Raw genomic sequence first — 11,988 nt, forward strand, 5'->3', positions numbered from 1 at the left:
TGCGGATGAGGCAGATGTTAAACAGGACAGGACTTAAACTTCGCCTTGAGGGACACCCTGTGTAATCTCATGCCTCCTTGTGTCGCCTTTATTGGTGGTGATATAAACATACCGATTCTGCAAGCAGTCACAGAGCCAAGTGCCCATCCGCCCTCGTAGCCATACAAACGTCATTTGCCTTTGAAAAGCTCCATGAGAAACGCTGTCAAAAGCCGCCTTGATGTCTAGCAAGACAGATACTGTGATATTTTGCAGCCTTTTGCCGATGAATATCCCTCACCAAAGCAATGACGTTGTCGATGCTACTTCTTCTTTCTCTGAACCCTGACATCTCTGGGGGATATACTTCTCTGTCCTCAAGATCCCAGAGGAGTCGCTGCAGCCCCATGTTTTCCATTACCTTCCACATGCAGCTTAGTAAAGCAATAAGGCGGCAAAAGTTGATGTTGGTTGGCGGTTTTCCTGGTTTGAGGACCGCTACTAGGCGACCAACTTTCCAGCCCACTTCCACGCGGCCTGTCTCCCGCGACTTGTTGTAGAAGGTAAGCAGTTGCCGGAGGGTGTTACCGCCGAGGTGTCGCAAAGCTGAGTATGTAACGCCATCGGCGCCTGGCGAAGAAGGCAAGTTAACGGACGCTAACGCTGAGATTAGCTCATGCACAGTGAATAATTCATCCATGAGCGTGGCATTCGTAGTGGAGAGCCAATCAGTCAGGACCTCTGAAATCACTGAGGAGCTCCGAGAAGCTGTAACCTTGGCGCGAAATTCGTCAGCTACGTCCAGTTAACTGACTCCACGTTGGAGAGCTATTGATGAGAACGGATGAGCTTGACTTGTTGTTGCTCTCAGGCAGCGGAAAACTTGCCAAATGTGAGTCAGTGGTTTCCGGGGATCCAACTTGGAACACTATTCTCTCCAAAGCTGTTTTGCGAGCTTATTCAAGTGCCTCTGAATGCGCTTCTGGGCATGCCTTGAAGCTCGAATATCATCTGGTGACAGCGTTTTTCTCGCACGGCACTCTGCTCTTCTGCGAATCGGGCGAAGGCGTTTATACTCTTCGTCCACTGGTGCCCATGCCTTTGGCACCAAGCTCCGCCGTGTTGACTGACTGGGCCCTGGCAATAGCTTCGGCCCGCTCTTCGTTCGTAGGCAATGCGTGAGCATTATCCTCCACCATGTCTCGCAAGCTCGCCCAGTTTACCATTGACAGTGGCCGCTTGGTGGTACCGCCGCTATCTTCATCCGTCACGGTATACGTTGGGTTGTGGTCGCTGCTGAAGCTTTCAATGTCTGGATACCAGGATACGACAGGCAGCAGAGAAGTGGAAGCCATAGTCACATCCAATACGCTTGAAGCCCTGCCAGAAAGAACGTGGAAGAACCACTGTTGAGCACTGCTAGTCCTGCGTAGCTGGCCACATAGAGCAGATGGTTTCCGCTTGCTGTCGTCTTAACACTGCCCCAAGCTGGATGGTTCGCACTGAAATCTCCCGTAAGCAAGTGCGGCGGCGGTGTAGTGTCAAAGAGGCCTTGCAGGCGCTTAACTTGAGGCGCGAACGCAGGCGAACGGGCGTGTAGAAGAACACGCCAGATATCACGCAATAACCTTGGCAGAGTGTTCTTTTGCACGAGGCGCACGCTCTTCTGCGCTCGGTAGTTTTTCTTGGTATTTTTTTGCGAGGTCATCATGTGGCGGAAGCCCACGCGCACACCTGGTTTACGCCGGGCGCTCCTCACGAGGGAAACGCTCCCGTCCGCTCGGTAATTTCAAAGACGATAGTCTTTCTTGGGCTACTTGAACAAGTCAATTTTGGTCTATCTGTCTGTATGTCTGTCTGTCTGTGAATCGATTAGGCCATCTGGACAAAGCAACACAGATGCTGCGCAATAGTCTTATATACTCTAAACGTTTAAGTCCGTTGGCAATGTTCATACTTGTCAAGATTGTTTAAAAGAATAAAAAATTGCGCAACTATAAGGCAGAACATCAATGCATGAGTGATATTTGCAGTAATCCTTTATCAAAAAATTACGGATGGCTGCTTTTTTCCATAGCAAATACAATACCACATCAACTAAAAACTCTCGCCTGCTGTTTCCGTGCTACCTGACGGAATTAAAGAAAATCAAATGGCAACAGCAACAAAAAGTTTCCCTAGATAGGTTTGGCGTTCTGCTTAGAACGCTCGTGTAGTAGGGAAATGTGATTCTATAAACGCTGCAGTCGGGTGCCTGGACTCACGCCGTCTCCGCCGTACGGCAGCGTTGGTATCGGGGCACCCGACTTGGAGCAGTGGAACAAGGTAAATTTTATTTCACTTGAGCAAAATTCTAACGTCCTATCTTGAAAGGAACGAGACTGGAGAAGAACCTCAAGAGATGAGCGGGAAAGAGAAGGGATGCATTTACTTATCAGAGGCACCAGTCAACTATCGTCTTGCGTCGACATTTGCAACGAAAGGAGCAGATACGCGGCCAATTTTTTCTTGGTATATTTTCCGGTTACGCTATACGGCGGAACTAAAAGCTTGAAGAGCTCGATAGTTAATAATGTCCAGAAGCGGCTTTGCACAGTCTTCACTACGTTCTGAAACTAGTATGGTCTGCTATTCTTTCATTCAAGGAGTGTTCTGTTGTATTCGTACACGAGGAAGAGTACGGGACCGCAAATGCCAAATAAATAGCTCAATGAGCCAAATAAATAACACAAGTTTCTCAAAAAAATGCGGTAGACTTTCCCGTCTATTCAACAATGTAGTCAATCTGTGGCATCTAGAATAATAAAATTGTCAGTTTGTCGTTCTTTTTTTACTGTACTACCTGTGCACAAAAGCGTATTGCGCTCTCTTTTTTCATCCCCAATATGGACGCGATATTTGAAACAATTGACACGTAAGGTACCAATATCAGTGTTTTTATATTAGTATGCCACTTTTGTTGTCACCCCCTCATCAAAAAGCTGTATGTTTCTATCGAAGTCCTGAAAGCGCAAAAGCCTTCGTTTTTGAACGTCTTTTTTGAACTCCAGTAGCTTGTTAGTGACGGACACGGCGACACCATTATCGGCTTCTTGTCATACATCATTGCTATTCAATGTTACCGCTTTCAAAATGATATCTACTTTGTTGCTATAACCAGCTTTAGTTTCAGTGGTCGGGTGGGATGTCTGGTTCCTTATGTGCTTCGGCACTGCAGTGTATTTATTTATTTATTAGAATACTCTCAGGGCATCGATGGCGTTGCAGAGAGGACTGGGTCATACAGGTTTTTAAAAAAAGTTTAATGGCCGTCTTGAATAATGAAGGTTGAGTGATGCTGGCGATCGAAGCGGGGAGGTGGTTTTTAAGGTCTTCAGGTGCTTCACCGGTGATTAGGTTGTAACTGTGGGGGGCGCTGGGTTGAGGACTCCACCACATTAGTGCTAATATCCTTGTCTACCGAAGGTCAGCTGAGCGGTTTCCGACCTTTCCGTCTCTTGCCATGTTTGGGAATCAAATGTTGCTGAAATTAGACTCCTAAATATGGTTCCATAGAAAGTACACGAAAACATCTCTCACGCTCTTCGACTGTCTTTTAGAACGCGTATCTTCGTGTCGTCTCTCTGTCTTCTCAGTGCATGTGTTAATCTCATGCAATCAGACGCAGCAAGCCCACCCGTGTGGAGGCATTGAGCCCAGAAATATTAAAGGAACGACAGAAATGGTTGCGTACGGCATGCTTATCGTCAGTCGTGAAAAACCATGACGTCACTTACAGAACAAAAATAGGTGTGATTTTGTCGGCCCCGTTCACTCTCATCGCACGCCTCTTTTGCATGTCTCTGACGTTCGGGGGCGGCGCGACGCCGTTTCTTCGCGAAGAGCTGCTCTTGTAAGATTGCTAGTCACTTGCGGGCCTCCATCTCATCTTACATTGCGAGTAGCTAGAGATGTCGTTTTAATACGTTTGCGTCGAAATAACTGAGTGCAGCGAAACTAGGTTTTTAATGATTGCTTGCGGACCTGTGTGTGCGATGGTTCACCATGCATGCACAGAGTGGCCTGGGTTCCTTGCGGCCCAAGCTGTCGGGTGCAAGAATAGTCTACTCTCAATGGGGCGACGGCAAAGTCAGCATGCGTTCCCTGCCTCAACGAAGAAGGGTGCATTTATAAAGAAGTAGGTACGCCTGCTGCAGTGTGCACCCGTAGCACGGGTTTATTTCTTCGAATGCATCGAAGGTCAGATATGCCAGAACGCGAAGATATGACGGAGATGGGTAAAGATCGCCCCAGTTACAATATTTCACTCGTTTTCTCTCGCAAGCACTGTTATAATGACAGCTACCCGGGAGGCGCTGCATGCCGCTAGAAACAACTGAGGTTACCATCGCTTACAAGGAGTATCTACACTGACCCCCATCTACAAGAAACTTCTACAGTTGCCCTTTCTTGTGTACCATTGAGCTTCTTGTGTCGCCAGTGAGCGCTTGGATAAACTGAGAAAGAGGTTGCTCTCCTGGCTATTTACCTAATGGCCATGTACGTAATTTACTTAAAAGAGGTGTATGAACGGGGTGGTAACTGCTGAACGTGTTGTTTTTCGAATACATTTGAACATTTCCTAAGCCCAGTGTTTATTGATGAGGAAATAGCCCGTACACTCATAATAAAACCGTGATGCGCAATGATATACTGAGGTATGCAACTCTACTGCGGGTTTTATATACGGCTAAAACGACAATAGAGAGCAGCATGCATGCTGCAACGTTATCTTCGTAAGTAGTGATGCGTAGCTGTATCGAATGTATCGGAAAAAATGACAAGGACGCTGAAATGAGAAATTTTGTGTTTTATTTTCGCATCAGCCCTGCGTTCCGGTGACGAAACAGCGAAGAATGAGCAATTAAAATTTGGTCGATGTCCTAGATGATGGAAGTGATTGTAGTCACTCGGCGCAGAAAAAATTCTGAAAAGGCAATAAGTGGTTGAGTAATATTGAGCCATTTGATGCACCATGGGAAACACGTACTCCCCATTTAATATTCAGACGGATGCATGATTTCCTTGAGTTCGTGAGTTTGAACTGGTGGCACACAGTACACCGCATGATACACCTCGACTGCGAGCTTTCCTCACATATAACGAGCCTTTGCGGAACTGATTGATATACGGACCACGACACAGCTCTCGCTGAAAAATGGTGATCGGGAATACGAAACGGCCTTGCTCCTTCGATTCCGTAATCGTGGTGACAGAGAGGACCACTTGCTGTTAAAAAATGCTTTTTATTTTCAGCGCGATAAGCGTAAAAGAAATGCCAACCGAGAGAATTAAGTCTATTATTATCATTAAAATTTAAACATACACAGCAATTGCCTACGTCGAACTCCGTAGCCAGCATCTTACAAGTTATTCACTTATGCAGTTTTATGATACCAGATTTCGCTACATATACGGTGTACTTACACTTCTTCTTGCGGAGGAGGGTGGTATAGTCGAAGGGAGATCCAAGACCGTAGCCATAGTTCAGGCCGTAGGAGCCGAGGCCATAGCCGAAACCGTAGTGGCCAGCACCATAGCCGTAGTGGCCAATGCCGTAGCCGTAGACAGGAGCAGCGTGAGCGACGCTGTAGGAAGCGACAACTGGGGCAGCGTGAGCAACGGTGGCCACAGCTGGGGCGTGGTGGACGGCAGCGTAGCTGGCGACTGGGGCAGCAGCGTAGGTGGCGACGGGGGCGGCGTGGTAGGCGGCGACTGGAGCAGCGTGAGCGACGGTGGTCACGGCTGGAGCAGCGTGGTAGGTGGACACAGTCCTAGCGACAGCTGGGGCGTAGCTGTAGCCGAGACCGAGACCGGAGTAGCCGACACCGTGAGCCAGGCCGTAGTGAGAAAGACCGTAACCAGCATAGCCTAGGCCGGAGTAGCCAAGGCCACCATAGCCAAGGCCGTAGCCGAGGCCATAACCACTGAAGCCAGTGTAGCCAGCGAGAGCGCTGGTAGCCAGAGCCAGGACAATGCAGGCGCGGATCTGGGAAAGACGCCAATGAAGGGTGTGTAAAAAGATGTGATTGGTATAAAGGGAACTCTCGCGTTGGAAACGTGGTTGGCAGACCGGGATCTGGAATGCACGTTTTAGTGCTTTGCCATTTGGGGTTGACTGTTCTTACAGTTGTTTGAAGGTTGAGGCTTGGTTGGTAGAATGAGGACGCGTAAGACCTGTTTTGCAGTAAAACGCAAACTTCTGTGCACCATTCTGTGGGGCCATCTGATTAAAGTTGACGTGGCTTTCTCCTCAAGGGGATTTTTTTCTTGCATATTGTCCGTCTGTAAAAAAAATGTTTTATTGCTGGGCGTTTTATTTATTTGTAAATTTATATCCGAAATAATGCGTAAATACCTGCTGTCGTTGATTCTCCCAGTAAACGAATAAATGTAGATTGCGGTACTGTACCGAAGACTGAAATATCATTTTTTCTTCTTAGTAACGCGCACAGTCAAGTTCAAATTGCAGACTCTCTTTGCTAAACTGGTAAAAAACACGGTAGTATTACGAAATATGTGGCGCTACACTTTTTAGAGAAATTATTTTTGACATATGTGTTTTAGACCTGTGTGTAAAACACTCCGACATATATCTGGAGAATACATGTTATTCTTCCACATGGCCACTTCAAGCATGGTACCCTCACGTTGCAGTATAATGCTGCAGTCATTTGCACGAATCTCAATACTCACCATGGTGTCTTGTGGTGCTTACGGTCGAACTGCTGAATCGGCAGCAGTTCTGTCTCCTTTTATACAGGGTGCAAAGTGGACGATATTAGAGTGAGGTTCGTATGGTTCGAGGGCGAGCAAGAAGAAGAGAAGAAAGAAATGGGCGTGTACTGCTGTGCGGAAGCATCACTAGAGATTTTATGATCGCTGGCGCTGACGGTTGTGCAGTGCGTGAATGATAAGCAGTATAAAACAACGGAAAAAGCACTGCTTGCGGTGGCACATCACGAAACGGTGGTCAAAACTGACCTTGACGCTTTAAAATGTACTCGTGAAGGCCATGATCCGCGCGGCCGGACGATCCTGACGAGAATTGAGTGTTTAATTCAGCAACTTAACCAGAGATGAAAGCTGAAAACGGGGTGTCGTTACTGCTTATACGAAAAGGGAAAAAGTTTATTTGTCTAACTGCATTAAAGTCCCTTATTCAAGAAAACTGCGGTACTTCTTTGAAGCAACATAGGCTTGCTGTGTTGGAGAGTCTCGCTCCGTCCGCAGCTCAGACGTTGCACCACTAATGTACTTATTAGTTATTGAAGTTCTGCTGCCTGCAAGTGAAGCGTGCGGAGCTTCTTCCCTGTTCATTTGTCTTACCTTTTCATGCTTGTTCAGGTGTATCACAATCATCAACGCAGGACAACGACCCTTTGCGAAAAAAACGCTTTCAACATTTCGATGAGCCGGTTAAGCGCTGCCGAGAGTTGAAGTTCAAACTTAACCATACACGCAAGGTATTTATTGTTACAAATACGATACAATAGCATACTCAAGAAGCGGTAATGGCATGAATCCCGGACGAAGGTCGGAACTGCCTGTGCATTTATCTTGCTTCCGGCTCATTCTTGCTTTTTGAAACCTTTCAACAGGGACGACGGAAAATTAGGTCCTTTTCCGCCACCAATCGTCCAAGTGTTTGGAAACTCAATATATAGCCTTGTCTTTCGACATCCAGAAGCCTGCTATCTTTTATTTCTCTCTCCTCTCCATCAATCTGTATTTCGTTTTAACGACACCTCTCAGAGTTAAATACTTGGTAAATAAAGTTTATTTCCTTGCTTCACGAAAGTGAGGCTTAAGCCTGAATTCAGTGTGTTTTGTTAGAAGTAAAGCTATTGAATAAAGTTATTACAACCAACTAGGACAAAAATGTACCCGATATTTTGAATATTTTCCACATAGATACGCACCTAGGCAACTAAGCCTGCCATAAGTTATGGCAGCAGGTTTGTTTCACAAGAAATGTTCGTTTTTTTTCATAGATATTTGTATCCACACACCTTCTTGCACACATTCTCCCCATAAAAAGAGAGCTCCCCGTGTGGGTGATTGAGGCTCTTTGTATCTAATTGACGTGCGCTTTTGAAGCACCCGCCGCTACGAGTACAACCAACAGTTGCACAAGGTGTTCGATTGAATGACAGAATGAAAGAAATTTCTTCAATGGGTTTTCGAATGTGCTATGACGCCTCAGTGATGGCGCTGGGAGCGTGCTCCCCTTGAGTTCCCCGATGTGCTCCGTAATGCTTGAGGAAAGGTGGGATAGCAATAAAAAAGAAAGGTTCATTAGAAAAACCACGAAGATATCAAGGCAGATGCTTATTCTGAAGCCATGCGTTCATCACCTATGGCGTGGTCCTCACAATTTTAGGGCTATTTTCAGTGTCACACCGTATTCGGAGCACCCTGACAAAATGGTGGTACAAGCTTTGTTTGATTTCATAACATGAAATCGGGCACACCAACGAAGACCGGAGGAGGGAATATGTCACACAAGCTTCAGGTGAATTTCTGCCGTGGCTTGGACGTCAGCCATTTGTGGCCCCGATTGTAAAGGACAATCCGGGTGGTGTTGGAACATACGATTAAAGAAACCTAAGGGGTCGCGGAGAAAGAAAAGTTGTCGTACTTGGCAAAGCAGTCTGGCGCATCTGGTTTCTCCCCATTATTCCATAGCATCGTGGTCTACTCAACATACAGGTAGACAACGATGAACATCATCGAGGCATCCTTCACTGAACAGCGCACAGGTGTGTAAGCCCGGTGGCATCACGGGACCTATTTCGGCAGGCCGACACTGCTGTTTTTACCCCAGTTTTGGGGCTGCTATCCGAGCCGCGATCCGGAATCTGTACAAGCCACCGACACTCCCCCGAATACTTCGAAATAACAACGCATGCTTGGCATGCACAAGCTGCAGCCACTGCAACTAGCATAATCTCCTTTCCTCTCATACTCCCTTGCAAGGACTTGTAGGTTTATGCTGTAGATCCCCTCCTCGAGGACCACCTCCTGTTGTTCGGCAGAAACGAGGCCACGTCCACGGTATTCGGATTTTCCAGAGCCGGACTACAGGTCTCCTCGGCCCTATCGAACCTCCGTCGTTTTAAAGGCCAATAAATTGAGTTCAACCTCCTTTCCTATTTTACCGCCGCACACGTTAAAAAGCTATGGGCGTTGACATTGGAAAAAATATATCTGGCAATTTTGATAAGGTTTCTGTTCGTTTAAGAGGTCTATGACATACTTGTAAACGATCTTGGTATGTCTTTCTTATATTTATACTTTTGCGCTGTTCATCAATGATTGAAGCCAGATTGCAAGCTATCCGCCGTCATATAAGCCCCGAAATGTGACGTCGAATCTGTGCCAATCTCTGAATGCCAATCCGCCATGTTCGGCTACGTAAGTGCGGTACTGGGGTTGCCGCTCAAGTCGTATGACTGTGCAGTTATATATAGGTCAGCGGAAGCTCCGTAGATGGCATCAAATATTGCGACGACGATGATGATGATAATCATCACGATCTAAGGCCTTTTCATGGTATCGAATGGTGCTGAGCTGCTTTTTGTTGCTCTTAAAGCGACATCAATATTTTTACCAAAGTTACAACGAATTCGTCTGCAATTTTGTGCCTTGAATGAGATGTAATCTCTTTCTTGCTTGTCCTTTACCGGCCTTCCAATCTCCGCTTAGTCACTTCAGTCACTTGAGAGCAGTAAATCCATTCATAGTCATAGTTACACCATAGCGGTCCCACTTAGCAGAACCTGTATCTTTTCTGAAAGGTAATATTAGTCCTCTGATCATCGAAGCACGTTTTGAGATAGCTTTCGATTATGAAAAAATGCATGCGATTACCGGCTGACACTTCCTATTCTGTCTTTCGCTATATCCCAAATGTAAATGTATTGTGCTGTAAAAAACACAATTTGCCGTAGACGCCAGGAAAAGAGGAATTTTCCGAAGGAATTCTAGCAGTTTGCAGGCAAAATGCTGACTACGCCGTAAAGCAGGATAATTACGATGTAGCTTTGTTTTGTGTAGTTTAAGGCTACCTTCACTGAAAAGAAGAAAAAATTAGAGCGTGCCTAAAAATAATAATAAAGCGTTATTCAATGTTTCTGTACATGATATATTTACTGCCACACCTAAGCACGCAGTGCTTGTGAGTAGCCAGGTAGATCAGAGGCCATCGACCGTGTAATAACGCAAAAAATTGAAATAAACAAAAACAACAAGAGAACTAAGGAAATACGCATGATTCGGTAATTTTCGTTGTGTAGGGGTCATAGTCATGATTGGAACTTGTTGATATCGGAAACATTCCCGTTAATTGCACCAGGAAAACGGGATTATTATTGCAGTTACCATGATAAATGCAAGACTTCGATTTGTAGACGTGGGAAAGGAAAGCATGTCGAGGCGGAAATATTTTTTTTATTTTGTGCTCATTCAACAGTTAAAAGCAGCAAAAGGTCGGAATATTTATTCATGCTCCTTCACCGCGCCTATTATACAGACTGATACGGCAATAGATGAGCGTCTCTATGATATTCTCATGAGCTAACCGCTTCTCTGTTCGCGCCGAAACTCATAACGGAGGTTGCATTTTGCGGTTTATTGTTTGAATACCAAGAACGGCGAAAACGCTTGCCTTGTTATTTATAAAATCGATGAAAATAAGTTTTGTCCATGGGGGAGTGGCAGCAACGTTTTCGTTTCCGACCAAGTTGGAACGTGAGCGCCACCTAGGGCATGCAGAACAAAATGCGCCATGCCAGTTGGCGAGGGGAGGAAGACAAACGCGGTATCACAGCAGAAACCTCCTTTTGTGGCTACTTAAGATGATCACGAATAGCTGCGTAAGAATTTATAAAAATCACAATACAGCATTTTCACAGTTCATCGCTAACAATATTTAATTGCAATTAACGCTTGGGTTGTTTTTTTTATCATATTCGTTTGGAGCGTCAGTCGTCTGCTCGCGATCAGACTGGGGAATCTTTCTTCATGTTTCTGGTTTACCACGGTTCTATTTTTATTCTGTAGATTCGTGCGTGCGCTTGTGATGTGCCATCGCAAAATTTTTCGCTACAGACGAATTTTTTTTTTTTCGCTACAGAGAACTTCTTCGTTTTCTTTGTTTTTTTTATAAAGTTAAAATACTTTATATTGATCCATTATTCTGTGACATCGATACCATTGAACTCCCTAAGGCTCATCAAGAAGGTAATCAAGCATACGTTAATTCCTTGCCCCCCTCACCCCACCCAAACTTTTACTCTCATTTTAGACCCACATAAACAAGGCATAGCGCCAAGATAACATAAAAAATACATCATTTCGAGGTCAGATAAACCGGCTTCTGCTGAATAAGCAAAACCCTTCCTTGGGCGAGTTATAAAAATAAAAATAATATCCAGAAGCTGTTTTAGCACGCTCATTAGGGCCTTCAGGAACTAGTATGCTGGGCTCTTATTTCAACCAAGAAGCGTTCTGTTGTATACGCACGTGGCCAAAGGTGCAGGAACAACCCTGTACTTTCGGACTTGTCTACAGAATCTGACAATGCATTGACCCACTTATAAAAAAAAAAAAAAACGTTACAGCCTCCCGCCTGTTAAAGGTGTCGTCAATTTCGGGCATCGAGAATAACAAAAATATGCGTTTGTCTTTTCTTTTTTTCATTTTCTTTTCTTTTTTTCAGTAGCTACTTTTATAGGTATTATAAAACTGACATTGGAAAAAATAAACACATAAGCTGCTAACACCAGGGATTTGATATCAGTATTCCACTTTGGACTATAACCCCTAATCAAAAAAGTGTATGTTTCTCTCAAAGACCAGAAAGTGCACAGACCTTCGCCTAGGGATCGCGTTTTTGGACTCTAGTCTCTTGTTTCTGATGGACACGGATGCACCACTATCGCGAAGTAGACTCGCGACATTTCCTCT

General features: G+C 45.3%; 1 protein-coding gene across 1 annotated transcript; it reads right to left on the bottom strand.

Annotated features, from left to right (window-relative positions):
* Positions 1–4,813: 4,813 nt before the first annotated feature.
* On the bottom strand, positions 4,814–7,380 carry LOC144146546 (uncharacterized). Its single transcript, XM_077678489.1, has 3 exons — positions 7,348–7,380; positions 5,446–6,007; positions 4,814–4,945 (listed from the first exon to the last, which is right to left on the bottom strand). Coding segments are annotated over exons 1-3 (597 nt in total). The 3' UTR covers positions 4,814–4,943.
* Positions 7,381–11,988: the final 4,608 nt, after the last annotated feature.

The sequence above is a fragment of the Haemaphysalis longicornis genome, unplaced genomic scaffold (genome assembly GCF_048455015.1).
Source record: "Haemaphysalis longicornis isolate Haplotype H1 unplaced genomic scaffold, Haemaphysalis longicornis Haplotype H1 scaffold_7, whole genome shotgun sequence".
NCBI lineage: Eukaryota > Metazoa > Arthropoda > Arachnida > Ixodida > Ixodidae > Haemaphysalis > Haemaphysalis longicornis.

What these genes read in the sequence shown, in the direction of transcription:
- LOC144146546 (XM_077678489.1), bottom strand. Translation starts at nt 7,380, where the DNA reads ATGATTGTGATACACCTGAACAAGCATGAAAAG. An exon ending in ACCTGAACAAGCATGAAAAG is followed by an intron (nt 6,008 to 7,347) that starts GTAAGACAAATG and finishes CGTCTTTCCCAG; the next exon opens with ATCCGCGCCTGCATTGTCCT.